The following is a 21,044-nucleotide window of genomic DNA, read 5'->3' on the forward strand; positions in this document are numbered from 1 at the left end:
GTTGGTAATTCTGTCTTATACCCTTAGGTTTGCCCAGTTTTTCCTGTGTCCCTTGTTTGATGCAAGTTGTAAAGACAGAGAGGTGAATGCAGTCGATTCAGAACACGAGAAGAATGTGATGAACGACGCCTGGAGACTCTTCCAGTTGGAAAAAGCTACTGGGAATCCCAAGCACCCCTTCAGCAAATTTGGGACAGGTTTGTCACTGTCATACATCAGCTGCTGTGGTCCTGGGTCTCACTGAGTCTCATGGGTTCCCTGTACAGGAGTTCCATAATTTCTCATTTCATTTTGAATCCCATTCAAGTAGGAGTCCACACATTTCAGATGCTAGGCAAACATTCCAAATTAAGCCATACCCCTAAACTTTGTTTTTTTTGTGTGTGTTTTTGAAACTGGGTCTTGCCTTGTATCCCACGATATCCTAAAACTTAAAATTCTTCTATGAGCCAGGCGGTGGTGGCTCATGCCTTTAATCCCAGCACTCAGGAGGCAGAGGCAGGGGATCTCTGTGAGTTCGAGACCAGCCTGGTCTGCAAGAGCTAGTTCCAGGACAGCCTCCAAAGCCACAGAGAAACCCTGTCTCGAAAAACAAAAACCAAACCAAAACAAAAAATCCTCCTATGGTAACTTTCTTACTGCTAGAATTATAAGCAATTACCCAGCAACATTACTATGCTTTTAAAAATGCTTTAGTTATTTTAAAATGTAAAACAAAGATATTATTTAGTACATTATAAATTAATTTTATAAATTAATTTCTTTAAGTTTAGATACTATTTCTTAGACATACAATAACTTCCAGAGAAATTGACATAACTACGGAATTAAGCGTTTGTAGAAGTTAATTGGAAAGTTAGGCATAGTGACTTCCTAATGTACTCTTACAGAAATTTCCCTTTCTCCCTCCCTCCCTCTTTCCTTTCCTCCCTCTGTTCTTTCTTTCCTTCCTTCTTTCTCTCTCTCTCTCTTTCTTTCTTTTAGATGGGTCTTTTGTATCGCAGGCTGGTTTTATCACACTATGTGGAGGAGAATGGGTTATCTTGAATTTCTTATTTCCCAAGTGCTGGAATTATGGGCTTTGTGTCTTTTTAAACTTGAATCCCCGGTTGGTATCCACGTGCTTTTCCTCTTTTCTTTTTTCAATATATACCTTTGATTTTAGATCTATAGATTTTTAATAAATTAGAAGCTTTTGTTCTTCCTTGTTTGATTTTGGAATTTGATTGTGGCTTCTTGTTTTCCCTGTCCATGGAAATTAAAATGGGAGCAACTGAGTATTTTCACAAGCAGTCTTGGAGCAGGCAAGGAGAAAATGTAGTCGTGGTTATTCTTAAGTGATCTGTTTTCCCAGTCATCACCCCATAGACACTGAGAGCAGCTGGGTGTAGTCAGTGGGAAGGAAATGAAAGAGCAAGGGAGAGGGTGGTGGCCCTGCTTGACACATGGGTGGACCAGAAGCAAGTGGGAGGACTTTCGGGTAGGGCTGTGTTTCTGCTGTGGGTGACACTTTCTTAATTGTGTGTGTGTGTGAAATTGTTACATAATATTCCATAACAAGTTCCAATATTATAAATGGAGCCGTGCTTACTTTGTCAGTTGGCAAGTTTTTTCTTCTATTTCCCAGAATGTAAAGGGTTTTGTCTACACTAGCAGGGTTAACAGGTGGGGAGGCAAAGCCGACCTGGGATTTCCCTGGAGGCAAATCAGGCATGATTTCTCCACGTCTTTCCCAGCTTACTGGCTTTATTGAATACTGTGTTAGCAAGCACTTTCTTTCCCTAGAGTGTTTGTTTATTGGGTTGTTTTTGTTTGGTGTTTTGAAACAGGGTCTCCTGTGTAGGCCATGCCTTTGTCAGCCTCCTGACGGCTGTGATTACGGTTGTGTGTGTTAACTCGTGTAGCCCACACTGGCCTCAGGTCACTATGCAGTCCAGGCTGGCCTTTCAAGTGCTGTGGTTACACCACTACATCTGGCCTCCTTTGCCCATAGTTTGATGAGGCTATTTGTTTTTCTGCCATGGAGTTGTGAGGGGATCTTTGTAAATTTTGGATATTAACTCATTATCACATCTGCTATATGTAGATTTTTTACCAGTCCATAGGTTGTCTTTTCATTTTGTTGGTTTCTTCTTGCTCTTCTATTCGAAGGTTCATTAGGTCGATGTAGTTTCATTCATGTAACTTGAATTTATGATATGATATCAAAAAAGTCATTGGCATGGCCAATAGTAAGTTTTTCTCTGTTGTTTTCTAGAAATCTTTTGTTAGGTCTTTATGTTTTGATCCTGACTCTTGATTTGTGTTTACAAAGTGGCAGGTATTGAACCAGATTCATTTTTTTTTTTTTTACCTAGGCTGTCTTTATTTCATAACCTTATCCTGGCCACATGAGCAAGAATTTAACCCAGTAGGCCTAGTGAGCATGACTGCTGTCACCCAGGAACCCCACACCTCACACCCATCTGGAGATGCAAACCCAGCACTTAACTGACCTGGATCCTGTAGGGACCCAATCCACCTACACTAGCTACAGCAACACCTAATGCCTGGTGAAAGCTGCACCCTAAGGATACCACACAACCTGAGTACGGGAACTGAAATGTACACTCAGCAAGATTTGTCCTCCAGCTTTCTCCTTTGGAGATAAAAACAGAGTGAGAATGGGCTAGTGAGGGAAGTCAGACTTCCCCCGGCAGGTCTACTGAACCCTGTCCTGAGAATATCAAAACCCAGTGGAAGGTTGAGTGTGATGCCCACACCTATAATTCCCACAGGTACAGGGCAAGAGGCAAAGGGATCCAGGTTAGCATGGTTACAAAGAAATCCTGTCTGGCACACACCCAACTCCAAGTGAGAACAGCCCTGACAGTTCCCACCTTCTCCATGGGCAAGCCGGACAAAGCAGGTGCCCAAGATAGGCCCCCACTTCAAGCAGGCTGCCCTCAAATTCTACTTTGGAATGAACTAACAGACAAGCCTAGGAGTAGCCTCACTAGTTTGGGAGGGTCCCAGATCTGGGATGGGGTGGCATATACAGCTGGATGGCCTGTGTGCCCTACATTTGTCTCTGGATACCTACACTTTTCCAGACACAGAGACGTTGTCTTAAGAGAAAACAAAGCAAATAAAAGATTAACAGTCAGCTTAACCCCAGCATCAGTGGCACAGAGCCAGCAGGGAGCGCTCTTCCAACACCAGGGGATGAACAGTTCCAAGACTGCAAAGTTGGTGCTTATGTGATGTCCCTCTGCCGTGGTGGCTGGTGGACATTCTGCACGACACACTTCACCATCCATTCGATGCCCTCTCAAACTCCTTTGCCTGTGAGAGCAGTCAGGCCTGGGGTCAGACAGTCTCGCCGGCCAATCTTGCAGGTACAGTCACTGAATGCAGTCTTGATGTCAGGAATGGAGAGGCAGGTCTCCCCATCCTGCTTGTTGGCCAACACCAGGATGGGGACACCGTCCAGTGCCTCACTCGAAACCACCTTCTCAAATGCCTCTTTGGACTCTGACTCCTCATCAGTGGAACCAATGTCATAGAGGACGCCATGGCGCTCTGCATAGTGCTTGTCCCACAAGGACTGTACTTCTTCTTGTCCACCTAAGTCCCAGAACATGAGGCGAGCCTTCCCCACGTCCACAGTGCCAATGTTTAGGCCCACGCTAGTGGTGATTTTGGACAGACTCATCCCCTGGTAGTTCTTGTTAAACCGTGTTTTTGATTGTTCCAAGAAGGTCGTCTTCCCAGCATTGTCCAGGCCCAGGATCAGTATGCAGTATTCATCCTTCTGGAACATGTACAGCCCTGAAAGCAGCGTGTACATCCTGCCCTGGCACCCTGCACCTGCTCAGATCTCGCGTTAGCCTCGCGCCGTGCCTGACGGGACACGGACCAGCTGTCTGAGTCCGGGCGAAGCCGCATCCCAGCGGCCCAGATTCATTTTTTAAAGGGTTTATAGATATATTTATTGGTGGTATTACTGGATTATTAGTACAGAGACTGGAATACAAAGAAATCAATACTTTCGAGGAATCAATATATATTTTTTTTAATTTTTTATTTTGTTTTATTGACAGTTTCCCTACATTGTCCTGGCTGTCCTAGAACTCATTATGTAGACCAGGCTAGCCTTATACTTGCTTCTGCCTCCCAAGTGCTGGGATTAAAGGTATATGCTACCATGCCTGGTGGAATAATTGATTTTAAATATAGCATTTAGGTGGATGGATCATTTTGATAGTCTTTCATGTATGTATCTGTGTGTTCTATATATGCCGTGTGTGTGTGAGTGAGTGTTTGTGGAAACCAGAAGAGGGTGTCAGGTCTCTGGAACTGGAATTATAGGCAGATGTGAGTCACCTGATGTGTGTGTTGGAAACAGAACTTGGGTTCTCTGCAAGAGCTGTATTCATCTTAACTACTGGCCATTTCTTCAGCCCCAAATCTGATTAGATTAACAAAGAAATCTAAAACTAGTTCTAGAGCTTTCATTCTGAATATAGTTAGAACTAGAGTTCTAGTGTATTCCATTCTCAAACTAGCTGTTGGGCCAGCAAGATGGTTTAGCCTGTCAAGCCACTTCCTGCCATGTCTGAGCTGAGCTTGATCTCTGGGACCACATGGGAGAAGAGAAGTAACTCCTGCAAATTGTCCTCTGACCACATGTACACCCACACAATAAATACTCAGTAAAACACATAAGATTATTTTGCTGTACTTGCACCAAGTATAATCAACTTTGTTTTTAATTAACTACACAGATAGGTAGGATTTTTATAACAGCTCTTTAATACAGGATAAAAACAAGTGGGAGAGAAAAAGCTTCAATGCCAGATATATACAAAGTGGAGACCATCAGTCTCAGACATATCAATTCTTCTGATTCCTAACCATGGACACTCTAGTTCTACTTTGTGATTTCTGATTCTAGCGACAATCCAGTTAGCAGTAGCTTAAATGCCTTTGTGCTACAACTCAAAACCAGTAGTAGCTCTACCTCTAGGGTTTTTTGGTTCAGTCAATGAGCTTAACCATTGTGCTCTTGTGTAATAATCCAAGAACATGGTTTGTTCATTGCAGCATTATTGGCAAGGGAGACCTTCAGGCACACTGCTGAAAGCTGCAATACAGTTTGAGGATCAGATTTCTACTTATATAATGCAACCATTTATAAAGGGTTATGATATCCAGTGTGGTATTGTGCAGGTGTTAATTCCTTGTCCTGTGTTACGTTAAGGTTTCTATTACAAGACCTTCCAAAGCCTTTGCCTTTTGCACTCTAATATTACTATTATATTTTACTTTTGAAACATGATCTCACTCTGTTGCCTAGGCTGGTCTGGAACTTGCTCCATAGACCAGGCTGACTTGAAATTAAAAGTGATCCTCCTGGAGCTGGAGAGAGGGCTCAAGTGGTTAAGAGTACTGGCTGCTCTTCCGGAGGACATGGGTTCGATTCCCTGCACCCACATGGCAGCTCACAGCTGTCTATAACTCTAGTTCCAGGGCACCTGATACCCTCACACAGGCATACTTGCAGGCAAAACACCAATACACATAAAATAAATAAATTTTTAAAAAATGAGAGGTGTGTGAGCTGTTTCTCTTTAGGATTGTATCAATTTCGTGTAGCTCAGTGTGGCCTTGAAGTAACAGCGATCCATCTACCTCTTAATCCTGAGTCCTGGGATTAAAGGTGTGTGCTACCATTGCCTGACCTCTGTAACTTGTGGCTGACTTTGCTTTCTGAATTCTCAGGCAAGCTTTAATAAATAATAAGCAATATATCACTGCACAACAACTTTGTAATAGATAGTAGTGTTCTTCCATTGGGCATATGGTATTTGTCTGTCTGTGAAGTAGTGAGTATTGATCCTCAATGCCTTCTCTCCCTAATTCTGATTCTCTTAATTCTGTTAGTCATTCCCTGTTCATTAGTTTGTAGATACAATGACTAGAAAAATCTCCTTTTCTACTATTTGTTGGGTTAGTGGTACAATTATTACACAGGATAAATGCTTCATTCTGTTCATTTACCAATTTTCAAGATAATGTGTTGGTTCCCTGCCATTCTTCAGAGATAACTAATTTATGTTTTGAGTATCAGAGTCCACTTGTGGATATAGAAATACTTGATATATATTTAACTGACTTAATCTTACTATTCTCCAAGTATTTTCCATAGGCTTTGCATTTGCTTTGTTCCCCTTTGCCTCTTTCCTTCCCCCACCCCCCAAAGTAGTCAAACATTTTATTCAGAAGCAAAGTGCACTGGCAGGATTTCTCCCAGCAGACCTTGGGAGGAAGGGTCATAGTCAACATCCCGATGTCCTTGGTCTAGAGCTAGGGCTTGCTTTAATATTGACAGAGCCAGGAAGGATTTCTGATCCAAGTAGCAGCATTTTAATTTGGTACAAATGATGCAGCTGAATTAACACTAATTTAGGGCAGTGTGTATCTGGAGAGTGAACTGCTCGTTGTTAGCTCAGCTGCATTCACATGGTTCCCTACATAGGGGTTTGGGTGGGAAACTGTCATCAGGACCGTTTATTCAGCTTTCTTCTCTATTTTTCTAGCTATAGTGTTTACTTTTTCCCATTTGAAATACATGCATCTTTTTGTGTGATATATACGTAAGGCAGGATTCCTTCCTACACTTCACTATAGCAGCAGTCCCTAATTTACAAGGTCTTTATTACAGAACGTCACAGATTTTTGACATGCAGTTTTACCCTAGTTCTCATAAGAGAGCTCACACTGGCATACCGTGTGCATCACTTGAGGTCTATAAAAAATGACACTGCATCCTATTTTTCCCAATTTAGATGAAACCCATGAGAATTCACATCACAGACTTAATGCTTTTCCTCAAAATAGTAAATTTGTTCTTTTCTTTCCACAAGTAACTTGGTAAGTTCTGAAAAGATTCCCCCAGTGAGTCTGTTCAATTAATTATAGGATGCACAGGGAATTGAAAACTAAAGCAAGTGTGAGTGGAAGCCAGTGGGTCTCATTTTATCTAAAAATGGCCATAATGCCTATCTCCTGAAGATTTTAACAAGTTTTTTATTCATTTGTTGTTGTTTGAGACAAAGTCTTACTTTTTAACTCAGGCTGACGGCAATCTCACTATGTAGCAGTCTGACCTGGGCCTGCAATCCTTCTGCCTCAGCCTTCCAACTGTTGGGATTATAAACAGATGCCACCATTCTTAGCCTAAAAAACATAGTTTTCATATAGCATTTATAGTTCCTATTGGAAAATTCTAGTTGAAAATATTACTAGTTAGCCAGATGTGGTTTTGACCCCAGCACTCAGAGACAAAAGCAGGCAGACCTCTGAGTTCAAAGTCAACTTGATCTAACGTATCAAATGAGCCTGGGCTACATAGAGACCCTATTTCAAACAAAGAAATAAATACAATTAATAATCTATTTTTATTGTATTGCCCTGTTCCTGTTATTCACTTTATGTTCAAACATAGCATGTGTTAGTTTCTTACATTCATCTTATAGTTTCTTAAGTGTCAGTCATAATGAAACTATTAAGTTCCCAAAGTTTGCCTTTCTAAGTAATACTTTTCATCCATTTTTAGGAAACAAATACACTCTTGAGACTCGACCAAACCAAGAAGGCATCGATGTGAGGCAAGAACTCCTGAAGTTTCATTCTACGTATTATTCGTCCAATCTGATGGCTATTTGTGTTTTAGGTCGAGGTAAGAACTTTTCAAAAAATTCAGACAATCAGGGGAATAGTTTTTGGTTTTTGTTCATTGTGACTTTTTACAAAGTATTAGAAGGGTATGAGGTATAGGTGTTTATCTGCTCATAGTTTTTTGAAAATGATCTGCAAAGCTCGCTGTCTTCCAGAAAGAACATGTGAATTACTGGTAGGTTTTCTAACTATACTAAGAAAGGATACATGGTGAAAGAGTGGTAGATTAGATCTTAATAATAGTTAAAACATTTGCAAATGAAATGAAAGTGTAAAAGACAATAGATGGAAGGAGGTATTTGTAAGCAGCAAAGGTTTATTTTTAAGGTGGGAATTATTGATAATATGCTGTATTGGTTTTACTTTGTTTTAAGTAATGCTGGGTTTGAATGTGGCTGCTGTTCTGTAATGCTGGTGGCAAATGGAGCTTTCAGTTGCCCTAGTCTTTCTGAAGGGCAGTTTCTTTTTATGGTTATTTGAGGCAGGGTCTCACTGTGTAGACCAGGCTAGCTTTGAATTTGTGGTAGTCCTTCTGCTCCTGCCTCCCAAGCATTGAGATTATAGGTGGGAGCCTGGCCCAACATTAAAATAGTTATATATAATGGGAAACCAGAATGCTAAAAATGTATGAATATGGTGTAACAGTTAGAACTCACACTCTATAGTGTTTAAAAGCCTGACTTAGAAGGCCAAATATAGTGAACCAATTAGTTAGTGAACTTTTCTAAACATCTGACTTGGCATTTGTGAAATGGAGATGGGGGCTGGAGAGGCTGTCTTCTGACCTATGTGTATGCACACATGTAACTTAAAAAAGGTTTCATCATACTGCTTACTAAAGATATATAGGCCCAGAATATTCAGTATTACTAGATATATAGAACCCAGTCCTGGAAAATGGGTACCTAAAAGCTGTGTTGTTTCTCCAATAAAAATGTATAATCTCTGTCAATAAATATATGTGGGATAAATACTAATTGTTGTTTTAACTTGGGCACAGTGGCTACACCTTAGTCTACTGCTAGCTGTCTCAGCCAGCAATTCCGACTCCTCAGTTGCCCTGCCAGTGGCCTGGCTGCTCAGGCCACATCCTGTTCCCACAGGCACTGGCTCTGTCGCTGCCTCTAAAGGTAGCTTTAACTAAATCCCTACTATTCTATTTATAAATAAGACTCAAGGTTCATAGACTGGGGTGAAAACCTATTAGCTCAGAGAGACTTAGTCTCAATTAGCTAACCTTCCTTCCTTGCTGACCTCTCCAAAGGCCCATGCTTCCCCACTTAACCAATCCAGAAAAAACTGCACCACTCCAAGCCCTACCCTACTACTTCCTGTGTCTCTCTATCTCTCCCAGACACCCTCTGAGGCTCTATGATTACTTCTGTCAGCTAGTTGCTAACTCAGCCTCCTGACCCAGGTTCATTTTATTTAATTAACACAAATGCAAACTGAGGGTACACAGTGTGATGGAATATCCCCCAACAGCTAATGGCACTAGCTGAATTAAACTTGAGCTCTACCCTCAGTGTTTTTGATTTAATGGAAGTGATAGAGTAAGTATCAAAAAAAAAAATCAGATGTTTCACTTCCTGGTCAGTACACATCACTTCCAACCTAACTGGCTTCTGCACTGAGCTCAGTGGAGTTGAGGGCTCTGGACGATGTGTCCTTACATTACAGAGATGTGAGGAAGAAACAACGTCTTTTATTGGATTAATAGATGATTCACTTTTTCTTTGGGGACAAGAGGAAGACTAACCACGTGGAAAGGTCTCTGTCACAAAAGGACAAAAACATTGTCTTTGTTGTAGCAGCACCAACTGTCCAAACATTTGGCAATTAAGTAATGATCAAGTATAAACCGTGAGATTACCAAGCCCTGATGTCACAGTTAAGAGGCTCAGTTCCCTGGGCTTTGGTGCTCTCAGCTTAGTGGGAAAGCCAGACTGAGCAGTGTTATTCAGATGTCTTGCCTTTAAAAAGTTCCATTGTGGGTGCTGGGAACATGGCTCAGTGCTTCTTTCTCTTGAAGGGAACCTGAGTTTGGTTCCCAACACTCACATGGATAACTTACAGCCATCTGTAGATCCAATTCCAGGAGATCTTGATACATACATACATGCAGGCAAAACACTCATAAAATAAATAATTTTTTTCAAACTTCTTTGTGTTTTTGTATTTTAAGAAGAAATACAGAGAGTTTCAACATATCTGGTAGAACTTGTTCAAAGGACTTCACTGTCACTAATACTTAAAGTCGACAAAACAGTTGGCAGCCCACCATGCCTCAAGTTTTATGTTTTATCACTGCATAAAGTTGTCCCCTGACTTTTTTTTTCCTTCAACACTTAAAATAATTAGCCCAGACTAGTCTAGAACTCAAAAAACTCCAAAGTTGGCCTTCAGTTGGAATGACAGGTGTGTACCTCCATGCCTGGCCATCTCACAGCTCTTGCATCAAATATATTCCGTCCATTCTCGAGTTCACTTGTCATATAACAATTAATACCTGGTCTGCCTTTTGTCTGACTATGCACATTTTCCTAAATACAGCTAAGTGGTTGGTTGTGGTAATGTACACCTTTAGTCCCAGCACTTAGAAGCATAGGCAGGTAGATCTCTGTGAATTCCAGGCCAGCTTGGTCTACAAAGTAAATTCCAAGCCATCCAGGAACACAGCTAAGTGCTCTGTTGTCTTTGATACTTGTTTTGAGTTTGTTGCAAGGTATTTTATATGGACAATGTATGTGCAAGATACTCTATTGTGAAGACTGTCCGGCCATTTGCGTCTGCACAGCAGGAGTGGCTGCGAGAGACACAGCTGTCAGTGGTCCGCAGAAGCTTTTGATACAGTGTCAGTGGTAGGTCCGGCCGCTTCATCTTGATCAGTTTCAGGGACTTTCAATTTTATTTTTTCCAGAAGTCCTAAGGCCTGAAATCCTATCTGTGCTTCAAGTTCTGATTGGTTAAATTCTGTTTTTTTCTCATCGTTTCTTGTAGAATCTTTAGATGACCTGACTAATCTGGTGGTGAAGTTGTTTTCTGAAGTAGAGAATAAAAATGTTCCTTTGCCTGAATTTCCCGAGCACCCTTTCCAAGAAGAACATCTTAAAGTATGTGCACAGAATTCTGTTATATTTCATTTGTGGATATAATTGTCATGGATTCAAATTTTATGTGTGGTAGGGACATGTACCAATAAAAATTGTACCAATATATTTTGATCTTTGCATGCTAAGAGTAGTTTGTGTAGCTGTGACCTTGGCAGGCTATTTAAAAAGTTATAAGTGCCAGAAGGCAAGTATCCAAAGCTGTCTCAGGATCTAGGGCACCAAGCCCAGATCACTTAGCCCTTGTAATAAAAATGTAATGAAAGAGAACCAGATTCATTTAGTTCTTTGTCACTTCTTTGCAGTCTGGCACTAACTAACCAAAATCAGTATTCTTCATTAGTAGTAAGCATTTCACTCTGTAGAAGTTATATATAGCAAATACTTTGTGATTTGTCTTTTTTTTTTCCTCCCCAGCAACTTTATAAAATAGTACCCATTAAGGATATTAGGAATCTATATGTGACATTTCCCATACCAGACCTTCAGCAGTACTACAAATCTAATCCTGGTCATTATCTTGGTCATCTAATTGGACATGAAGGTCCTGGAAGCCTGTTGTCAGAACTCAAGTCAAAGGGTAAGTGTCTTTGGACAGCACTTTCACTCAGTCCCTCATTGTCACCCAGAATGGTTTTAGATGACACTGTTTGTGGTCTTAAAGTGGTCATTGTTACTGTGCCTTTGCTGTTTGTTTGGGGCTCCTTTTCACAAACCTGTTTTATCTTTGAGTATTGATTAGTGAAGGTGAGCTATTTCATGTTATGATCATGCACATTGGAATTGAACCCAGACCTTTGTACCTCCTAGGCAAATGCTCTACCCCCGAGCCATATACTCAGCTATGCTTTAAGAGATGAAGAGGTTAAGAAAGTCAAAGCGCAGCTGAGTGCAATGGCACATCCCTGTAACCCCACCTGACAGGGGTCGAGGCAGGAAGGTCACCAATTTGAGGCCAGCCTGTCTCAAAACGTGAAAGAAAAGCCCATGATGAATCTCCCCCCTAGCCATATGTGTACATACAGCTTATTTACCTGCATTGATCCATCAGATCAGAAAGGTGTAGGATCTAGAAAGGAGATGGTTTCCAAAGCCCTTTCAGGACTTACTGTCGTGCCTGTATACGTTTAAGTGCACATCTGATTGCTGGTGGGGGTTGATGTGCCTCCGGAGTGAGGTTTTCCTTCAACTATACGGTACAGTTAGTACTTGGATGTAGTAGTAGTGGTGCACACCTGAAGTTTGGCAAGTTCAAGGCTAGCCTAACCTACATAGCTAGACTGTCTCAGAAATACCAAAACACACCTTGAAAACAATACAGAGAAACCCTGTCTCGTAAAAACCAAAAAAACAAAAAACAAAAAACAAAAAAAAAAACAAAACACAGGGCTGGTGAGATGGCCGAGCCTGACACCGTAAGTTCAGTCCCCAGTGCCCACGAGGTGGAAAGAGAAAACCTGTTCTCTCAGGCCGTTTTTTGATCTCCACAAGCATACTGAGGTACAAACAGCACATGCGCCGCACACACGTGCATGCACACAGAGAGATACAGCATGTAATTAAAAGACTGGGCTTGGAGGAGATGGCGCAGTAGTTAAAGCTCTTGCCATACAAGCATGAGAACTGGGGTTCAGATTCCCCAGAACCCACTTTTCAGCTTGTAGTTCCACCTCCAGAAGATGGAGTCAGGGATCCCCAGAGCAAACTGGCTAGGGAGATTAGTTATATCAGTGAGCTCTAGGTTTGATTGCAGTACACTACCTCAATGAATGCGGTGATCTAGGATGATTGCACTTCAGCTGTGACCCCCCACGTACTTGTACCCACATATGTGTGCCTAAACGCATGCGAGCATGCATTAGCACACATGCACATATGGAAAAAAGAAAAAAAAAAAACTAATGATGGAGAAAGCAAACCCATGTCTCTCTGTCCCCAGGGCCCAGTGAGATGGTTCAGCCAATAAAGGTGCTTGCTACCAAGCCTGATGACCTAAAGTGCCATGCTGGAACCCACATGGTGGGATGAGGGAATCAACTTACAAAAGCTGTCCTCTGACATCTGCGTGTACACTGTAGCACAATAACAAAATAAAATTAAATTCTTTTAGTGTTGGGACTGGAAAAATGGCTTAGAGCGATGGATCTTAACCTGTGGGTCGTGACCCTCTGGGAGCCGAATGACCCTTTCACAGGGGTTGCCTAAGACCATCAGAAAACACAGATATTTATATTACAATTTATAACAGTAGAAAAATTACAGTCACGATATAGCAAGGAAGAATGTTTCATGGTTAGGGGTCACCACAACACGAGGGAACTGTATTAAAGGGTTGCATGCAGCCTTAGGAGAACCACTGGCATAGAGGTTAAAAGTTTACGCTTGTATCAGAGAATCGGAACTCTTATCCTGGCACTCACCAGGTGGTTGGTTCAGAAATACCTGTCATTTCAGCTTCGCTTACACACGTGCACATGTGCACATGTAAGTAAAAAACATTATTTTTTAAATGTTAAATAGAAAAATAGGATTCTGTGTGTGAATGTATGGTGTTCAGGATTGCAACCAAGATGTCATATATGTGAAGTAAGCACTCTACCACTGAGCTATATCCCTAGCTCTAGTGTGAGCATTTTAGAAATCCCTTGTTATGAAAGAAGCCAGGGTTGGCATGTCCCATCACAGGAGGCACTGGCTGCGGACGGCCTGAGTTTGATCCCTGTATCCCACATGGAGGTGGACGGCCTGACCTCCACATTGTGTTCTGGTTGTGTGTACCACATACACATACACCATGCCATGCACTCATAATAATATAATTCTTTAAAAAGTCTCACATTTAACCTAATTGCCTTTTTCTTTGAATATTGCAGGCTGGGTTAATACCCTGGTTGGTGGACAGAAGGAAGGAGCCCGGGGTTTTATGTTTTTCATCATTAATGTGGACTTAACTGAAGAAGGGTTATGTAAGTGTTGATTGGATTTATTTTTTAATTTCTCATGCCATAGGTCTGATTCATGTTGAAAAGCTGTAAACACTGTATGTAGTTCATATGCTTTCTCCATTGTATTTTCCATGTGTAACTTGGCCTTTGTTTGTGATAACCCTTACCCCTTAACAACTGATTTCATGTTATATTAGTAGAATGTGTACTTGTCTATTGTGTCACATATCTGTGAGTCCAGAGGGTTGCGTGTGGGATATATGAACCCAGACTCAGGGAGGTGAGGACTCCATTTTCTGAAAGGGACCATCTCCACTTGCCTGACTTCCCTTAGGAGTGATCCATGCTTGAAGGACTCAAGGACTGAATGGTTTTTAAGTGTGCCCCTTTTTTCCAGTACATGTTGAAGATATAATTTTGCACATGTTTCAATACATTCAGAAGCTACGTGCAGAAGGACCTCAAGAATGGGTTTTCCAAGAGTGCAAGGTACTTTTGTTTCACCAAAATTTTTCTTAAGGAATCTATTTTTCAAAAGCAAATATATATGAACTAATTTAACTTTAAGGCCCATTTGATCTTTCAGTTTTTTCCCTAGTTAAAGTCTAAAATGTTACAATGCATAGTTGAATTAGTTAAGGCAACCTATAGCGATCTAATTTGTTAATTGGGGCCCTATTTAGGGGTTGAGGTATCACGTAGCCTCTGTAGCATTTTTCAGGGTTTGTGTTACTTCCTACCCAAAGTTGTGTGAGATGGGTTTTTAGATCTAGTGATAAAGCTGTAAAAGAAACAATAAACTGTTTCATGTGTAATAATTGTGTTCTTTAAAGTGATTTATCATATGTGTAGAAAAGCCTCCATCCCTCACAGCCCCCCTTTGGAGACAGGGTCTCACCATGTAAACAAGGCAGCCTCAAACCCACAGAACTCTACCCGTGCCTCTTCCTCCTGAGTGCTGGGATTAAAGGTGTGCACCACCATATCTGGCCTTCTTAGAAATATATATATATATAAAGCAGTAAGTGTTTGTCTTTCAGTTTTTAAATTTATCTTACCTTTATCATTTATTTATTATTTTCTGAGACAGGCTTTCTCTGCATAACCCTGACTGTCCTGAATCTTTCTCTATAGACCAGGCTAACCTCGAACTCAGAGATCCTCCTCCTTCTGAGTTCAGGGACAAAACTACCACCACCCAGCTGTCTTTCAGATTTTCAAAGACTTGTTTTAAAACGGATTAAAAAATACTTTATATATAAAGACCTAGTATAACTCTGACACGAATATTGGATTGGGTAACTTTTCCCCTGGTGCTGGGGATCAAATACTATCCTTGAGTGGGCTAGCCAAGCACCCTACCACCGAGCTCTACCTCCAGCCTGAAGAATAAATATCCTGTCATACTTGACAGAGATTTATAATTATTGCTTGTGGAAATTATGACAATAATTTCTAACAAGCAACATTTCTTTGAACAAGTTTCAAATCATCTGTGGAATTTTTGGATTTCACAGATTGTACACAGTTCTCTGATACCTTGACTGATTTAGGCGGCAGATCTCCATTCCCCCCCTTTTTTTAAAAATTATCATCTTACTGCTGTGTCATCTAGGCCAGCTTTGAACTCTGATCCTATTTCAGCCTCCTAAAGTGCTAGGATTCCACATTGTGCTGTCATGCCTGGGTGTGGCTCTTCTCAGGTTATCTTCATTTAGAATTGTTTATTTATTTTTATTTATGCCTATGTTGATAATTTTTAAGTTACTTTTCCATGTCATATACATTCCTAAGTCAAGTACTAACAGTTTTTCATAAGTTGAACAATGATAAAATTGTGAGTACAAAGACGGTAGTTCAAACAAAACACTAGAAATGTATTTCTGAATAATAATTGGCTTATGTCTAACTGATTAACTTTGTGTTTTAGGACTTGAATGCTGTTGCTTTTAGGTTTAAAGATAAAGAGAGACCTCGGGGCTATACATCCAAGATTGCAGGAAAATTGCATGTAAGTTGATTTTCCTGTTTATGGTGGTATGTAGCATCGTTTTAAGTCTTCCGCTTGTTACTATAGTACTACACAAATGATACAACTGGGACTCATAAAACCAGTTTAGGACAGAGCAACCTTTGATGACAAGATATGTTTAGAATATTACTGCTCCTTTCCTAAAAATTTCCCTCTATAGTATTTTCATTATGTGGGAGTTTTGCTTATTGGCTGCATTTTTCAGTTCCACAGCAAGAGTCAGGCGCTCCCCTCTGAACATTTTATATTGTCAACTTTCCAAATTTCCCTTGTTACCTCCTTAGTGTGAGCTGCTGTTATTTCTTACTCGTGCTACTTGCGTGGTCTCTTATCTTGGTTTTCCATTTCGGTCTCCACAGTAGTTTTCTAGCTTCAGTGATTTCTTTTTTTTAAAGGCATACATCTTAAAAAGTATTTTGTGGTGTTGGGGTCACATTCAAGGCCACATGTGTGCCCAGATGAGCACTGTAAAACTGAACTCTGCCTCCAGCCCCCCAGTGGGTTTTGAAAACTAAGTGCAGATTGTTTTATCCCAATGTTTAAAATTCTTGAACAGTTTTCCCTTAGAGTTATCCTAAAACCCAGACCATGCTTGGCCTACGACGTAATCTGCGAGGTGCCAGGCTCTTTGGCCACATTCCCAGCCTCTCGCCAGCCTCCCGTCCCATTCCCGTTTTGTTCTAGTTTTCTCATTTTCACCCATGACCCACAGGCTAGGTGGGCTCTGCACCACGGAGCTGCGCCCAGGCCTCTTTCTTTGCACTTGTGTTTTTGTCATTTTGAAACGCTGTCGCTGAGTTGCTCTAACTAGCTCTGGCAGGCCTAGAACTGTAGTCCTCCTGAGTGGCTGTCTCACATCCCTGTGCCATCAAGCCCGGCTGTTCCTTTGGTTGGTTGGATTTTTTTTTTTTTTTTTTTTTTTTTTTTGGTTTTTCGAGACAGGGTTTCTCTGTGGCTTTGGAGGCTGTCCTGGAACTCGCTTGGTAGTCCAGGCTGGTCTTGAACTCACAGAGATCCGCCTGCCTCTGCCTCCCGAGTGCTGGGATTAAAGGTGTGCGCCACCAACGCCCAGCTTGGTTGGATTTTTTTAAAGGACCTTTGACCTTGCTGTTGTCTGTACATGGAGTGCTTCCATCTGTGTTTGTCTTTCCTTATCGTAGATGGTGTCTAGGAAAACCTTTCTTGGCCTCCCAAATGATGCCCCTGCCTGTGCCCCTCTTATTTCTTTCACAGTAGCTGTCGTTACTATTGCACCATTTGTTTATTGTACCAATTAGAATACATGTTCCCTGGAGAGTAAAGACTTCATGTCTTTCTACCCTTTCTACCTGAAGTAGTAGCTAGCACAGAAAAGGTGTTCAATAAAATTTTCATGATGAGCCGGGCAGTGGTGGTGCACGCCTTTAGTCCCAGCACTCGGGAGGCAGAAGCAGGTGGATCTCAGTGAGTTTGAGACCATCCTGGTCTACAGAGCTAGTTCCAGGACAGACTCCAAAGCTACAGAGAAACTCTGTTTCGAAAAAACAACAACAAAATTTTCATGATGAATCAGCAGGTCTCTTGCCAGAGACCTGCTTGGAGGTTTGGAGGAAGAGACGGACATGATATGAGGGTGAATTATGATGGCTGCCAGCAGCCTTTAATGAGAAAAGATTACACTTACATGCTATATATAGTTACATAGGATTAAACAGGAGGCAAGGGGCATGTGAGCTGGGTATAATTTAATATCAAGGGTTGAGGAATACAGCATTGACCTTGGCAGTGGCACCAGTCATATGTTAATGAAGGGCCACAAGTTCCTCTTGCGAGATGAGAATGATATCAAGCAGCCCCCAGGGGAATGGAGACCTTTATGCAAATGCCTGACCTTGGAAAAGAACTTCTGGGAAGCAGACACCGTGTTACATACAGTCTTCACTACATGGGCCTGTTCTCTCAGCACTCCTTAAAGGGAAGGTCCTAATGTCTTAATCTTTCCCATCCTACCGTACCATTCTGATTTACCTGTATTTATTAACCAAACTCTTACCTTTAATGACTTCAGACTTGGGATCTGAGTAGTTCATCCTTGGGATCAGGTGTGTCTAGTAAATCTCTTTCTTGTTCTTGGCGTAATTAGGAAGGGCATACTAGAATTCCTGGTTCCATCATGGCAGGGTTTTTTTTTTCCAAAGAATTATTTTATTTAATTTAGAGAAACTACCATTGTACACATTTCCATCCTTTACCAAAGTCCACAAAACATTTCCCAAAAGGAAAGGCATAAGTAGTGAGAATCATTGAAAACAAAAGTAAAAGGTGCTGAAGTGTGGTGTGCAATGTCGAAATGCTGGAACTTTGTCAAGCAGTGGTGGTTGCCATCCAGTCCATACTATCCATCCTAGTAGTTTAGAAATTACTTTCGGGGGCTGGAGAGATGGCTCAGAGGTTAAGAGCACTGTCTGTTCTTCCAAAGGTCCTGAGTTCAATTCCTAGCAACCACACGATGGCTCAACAACCATCTGTAATGAGATCTGGTGCCCTCTTCTGGCCTGCAGGCATACATGTAGGCAGAACATAATAAATAATCTAAAAAAAATTACTGTCACTAAAACAACAAAAACTTCTCTATTAGTTTTATACATGAGTCAAAATATAATCTATTTCTTTCTACAACTTTATAAATGCTTGATTTCACTCATAGAAATTTGAGAGAAATTTATTCATAAAAATGTATGCACTGTATATTAAAATTCCTGTAGGTGTCAGTATTTCATTTCCAATTTTTCTTCATTAGTAAACGTTAGTTTTTAACCAGAAATATATTTTTTTCTCAAAACAAATATGAGAGCCAGGTGTAGTGACTCATGTTTGTAGGGGGCTGAGGCAGGATATTAAGTTCCAGGCTACCCTGGCTGACAGAATAAGATCCTACTTTTGGTTTTACGAGACCAGGTTTCTCTGTATTGTTTTGGAGGCTGTCGGTCCAGCCCGGCCTCAAACTCACAGAGATCCGCCTGCCTCTGCCTCCCAAGTGCTGGGATTAAAGACGTGCGCCACCACCGCCTGGCCACTTTTTTTAAGTATCAGTAATATAAATATATGAAGGTTGACAGTGTACTTGGCAGAATCATCACATTATGAGACTTAAGGATGTGTCAGGTTGGGCCAGGAGTAGCTGAGGAAGGGTCTGCTGAGTTTGCACAGGCCCTGGTGTAGTCTCTAGCACTGGAGAAGATAAAGATGTGGCTGGGAACAGAGTAACATGCAGGACCACAGAGTGCTTGCTAATGGAATGAAACGAATTGAAGGAAAGAGACCTATACAACAATAAACTTAATTTATTAGAAATCTGCTTCCATTAATAAACGCTGGTGGCCTTCACATGTTAACTATTTGTATTTTCCGTCTTCATAGTATTATCCCCTAAATGGAGTGCTTACAGCTGAGTATTTGCTGGAAGAATTTAGACCCGACTTGATAGACATGGTTCTTGATAAGCTCCGACCAGAAAATGTCCGGTGAGTCATCTGCAGATTTTACTATTACATACTAAACTTTTCTCATCATTGTGAATAAAACAATTTTAGTTCTATTTATTTATTTTTGAGACAGGTTCTCATTATGTAGCTGGGAGCCCCCTGTGTAGACCAGGCTGGCCTCAAACAGAAATCTGCCTGCCTATTTTCAGGGTTCTGTGACTAACGGTGTGCACCAGAAAGCCTTTGAACGCTTTCCATCAGGTCTCATTACAAGATTTTAGGATGGTGCTAACCCAGGGATTCGAAAGCCAGCCCCAGTTACATAGTGAGTCTGCAGCCAATTTGTGTTATGTGAAACCTGGTCTCAAAATACAACATAAAATTGCAAAAGTAGAGACTAGTCTAATGAACCAACACCGACCACCTCTCTTCGTTCATCCTCCTTCAAGTCCAGTGATGGAAATGACATAAAAGAGAAAACAACCCAAATTAAACTCAGTTTTTCCTAGACTCTGACTTCTCATACCAGGTGAGTGAAAGGTTTTCCTTCTCCCACAGGTGGGGTGCGGCAGTAGTGGACACACGGCAACTCTGACACTGTCCATCTGGAGCTAGGTTTAATTTAGTGATGGAATGGAGAAAGTGTGTGGATTACTGCAGATTATTATCAAACTTTGTTACGGCCTAATACAGTGCCTTAGTTTTCAGTTAAAAAAAATACATTGAGGCAAAGTTTAGGAATCTTTCTGAATGAAAATAAGTTATGAGATCATACAGAGTTTAATCTGTTTTCATGTATCCAATCACAGCAAATTACAGTATGTCTTATTTTTGTTTGTTTGTTTATTTATTTGGGATTTTTCAAGACAGGGCTTCTGTGTAGCCCTAGCTATCCTGGAACTAGCTCTGTAAACCAGGCTGGACTCGAACTCACAGAGATCTGCCTGCCTCTGCCTCCTGAGTGCTGGAATTAAAGGCATGCGTCACAACTGCCTACCTTGTTTGTTTTTCAGATTTATTTTTATTTAATTTACATATATCTTTTGTGTGGTGTGTGCCACATATGTGTGGTGCCCTTAAAAGTTGGAGGACATTGGATCCCCTGGAGCTGGAGTTACAGGCAGCTGTGAGTCACCATTGTGGGTTCCGGGAACCGAATTTAGATCCTGTAGAAGAGCTGCGAGTTCTTAACCACTGGACCATCTCTCCAGCCCCCATATTGTTGTTTGAAAGGGAAGGTCTCACTTTATATCCCTGACTAGCTTCAAGACTCCATGGATTCTCCACCTCTGCCTCCTAAGAGCTGCAATTACAAGAGTTCACAGCCACACCAGTCTTCATTTTTTTTGTTTTTTTGTTTTTTTAAGACAATCTGTGGCAGTCCAGACTGGTCTTCAACTCACTGTGTAACTGTCGATAAGCCTGAACTCCTAACCCTCAACTCCCAGTGTGAGATGACAGGCGCGCACCACCATGCCTGGCTCCCAGTCAGTCTTATCGCCATAGCTGTGTCTTATCTTAGTTACTCAATATCTGATTATAATAGGGAAAATCTTACTCAAAAACTAGATGTTAACAGAAGCTAAGATCTGTGGGCTCTCACTTCCCTCTGGCAGCAGTGCCTTCAGCATAAGGTAATTAACGTAAATAATGAAGAATAGAAAAGTCCAGAACTTTTTCCTTTTTTGTCAGTGAGTAAAAGAGAAAGTTGACAATTCTAATGTAAATAGTTGCACATTCCTGCGCGGGGATGCTGTAGAGTCGATATGAT

At 41.2% G+C, this 21,044-nt stretch overlaps 2 protein-coding genes across 6 annotated transcripts in view; one reads left to right on the forward strand and one right to left on the reverse strand.

The window, feature by feature from the left end:
* The window catches only part of Ide (insulin degrading enzyme), an 89,470-nt gene that overhangs the window by 36,058 nt on the left and 32,368 nt on the right, over positions 1 to 21,044 (forward strand). For all 5 annotated transcript variants that reach the window (XM_021224833.2, XM_005063650.4, XM_040744995.1 and 2 more), the window contains 8 exons: positions 28 to 197; positions 7,601 to 7,723; positions 10,723 to 10,835; positions 11,250 to 11,412; positions 13,706 to 13,798; positions 14,175 to 14,266; positions 15,708 to 15,788; positions 19,209 to 19,312. In XM_021224833.2, coding sequence (XP_021080492.1) covers positions 28 to 197; positions 7,601 to 7,723; positions 10,723 to 10,835; positions 11,250 to 11,412; positions 13,706 to 13,798; positions 14,175 to 14,266; positions 15,708 to 15,788; positions 19,209 to 19,312 — 939 coding nt within the window. The remainder of the gene's footprint in view (positions 1 to 27; positions 198 to 7,600; positions 7,724 to 10,722; positions 10,836 to 11,249; positions 11,413 to 13,705; positions 13,799 to 14,174; positions 14,267 to 15,707; positions 15,789 to 19,208; positions 19,313 to 21,044) is intronic.
* Positions 3,141 to 3,829, reverse strand: LOC101837637 (ADP-ribosylation factor-related protein 1-like). Its single transcript, XM_040745001.1, has one exon. The coding sequence runs from the start codon at positions 3,827 to 3,829 to the stop codon at positions 3,311 to 3,313; it is 519 nt and encodes a 172-aa protein (XP_040600935.1). The 3' UTR covers positions 3,141 to 3,310.

The sequence above is a fragment of the Mesocricetus auratus genome, unplaced genomic scaffold (genome assembly GCF_017639785.1).
Source record: "Mesocricetus auratus isolate SY011 unplaced genomic scaffold, BCM_Maur_2.0 Super-Scaffold_4256, whole genome shotgun sequence".
Taxonomy (NCBI): Eukaryota; Metazoa; Chordata; class Mammalia; order Rodentia; family Cricetidae; genus Mesocricetus; species Mesocricetus auratus.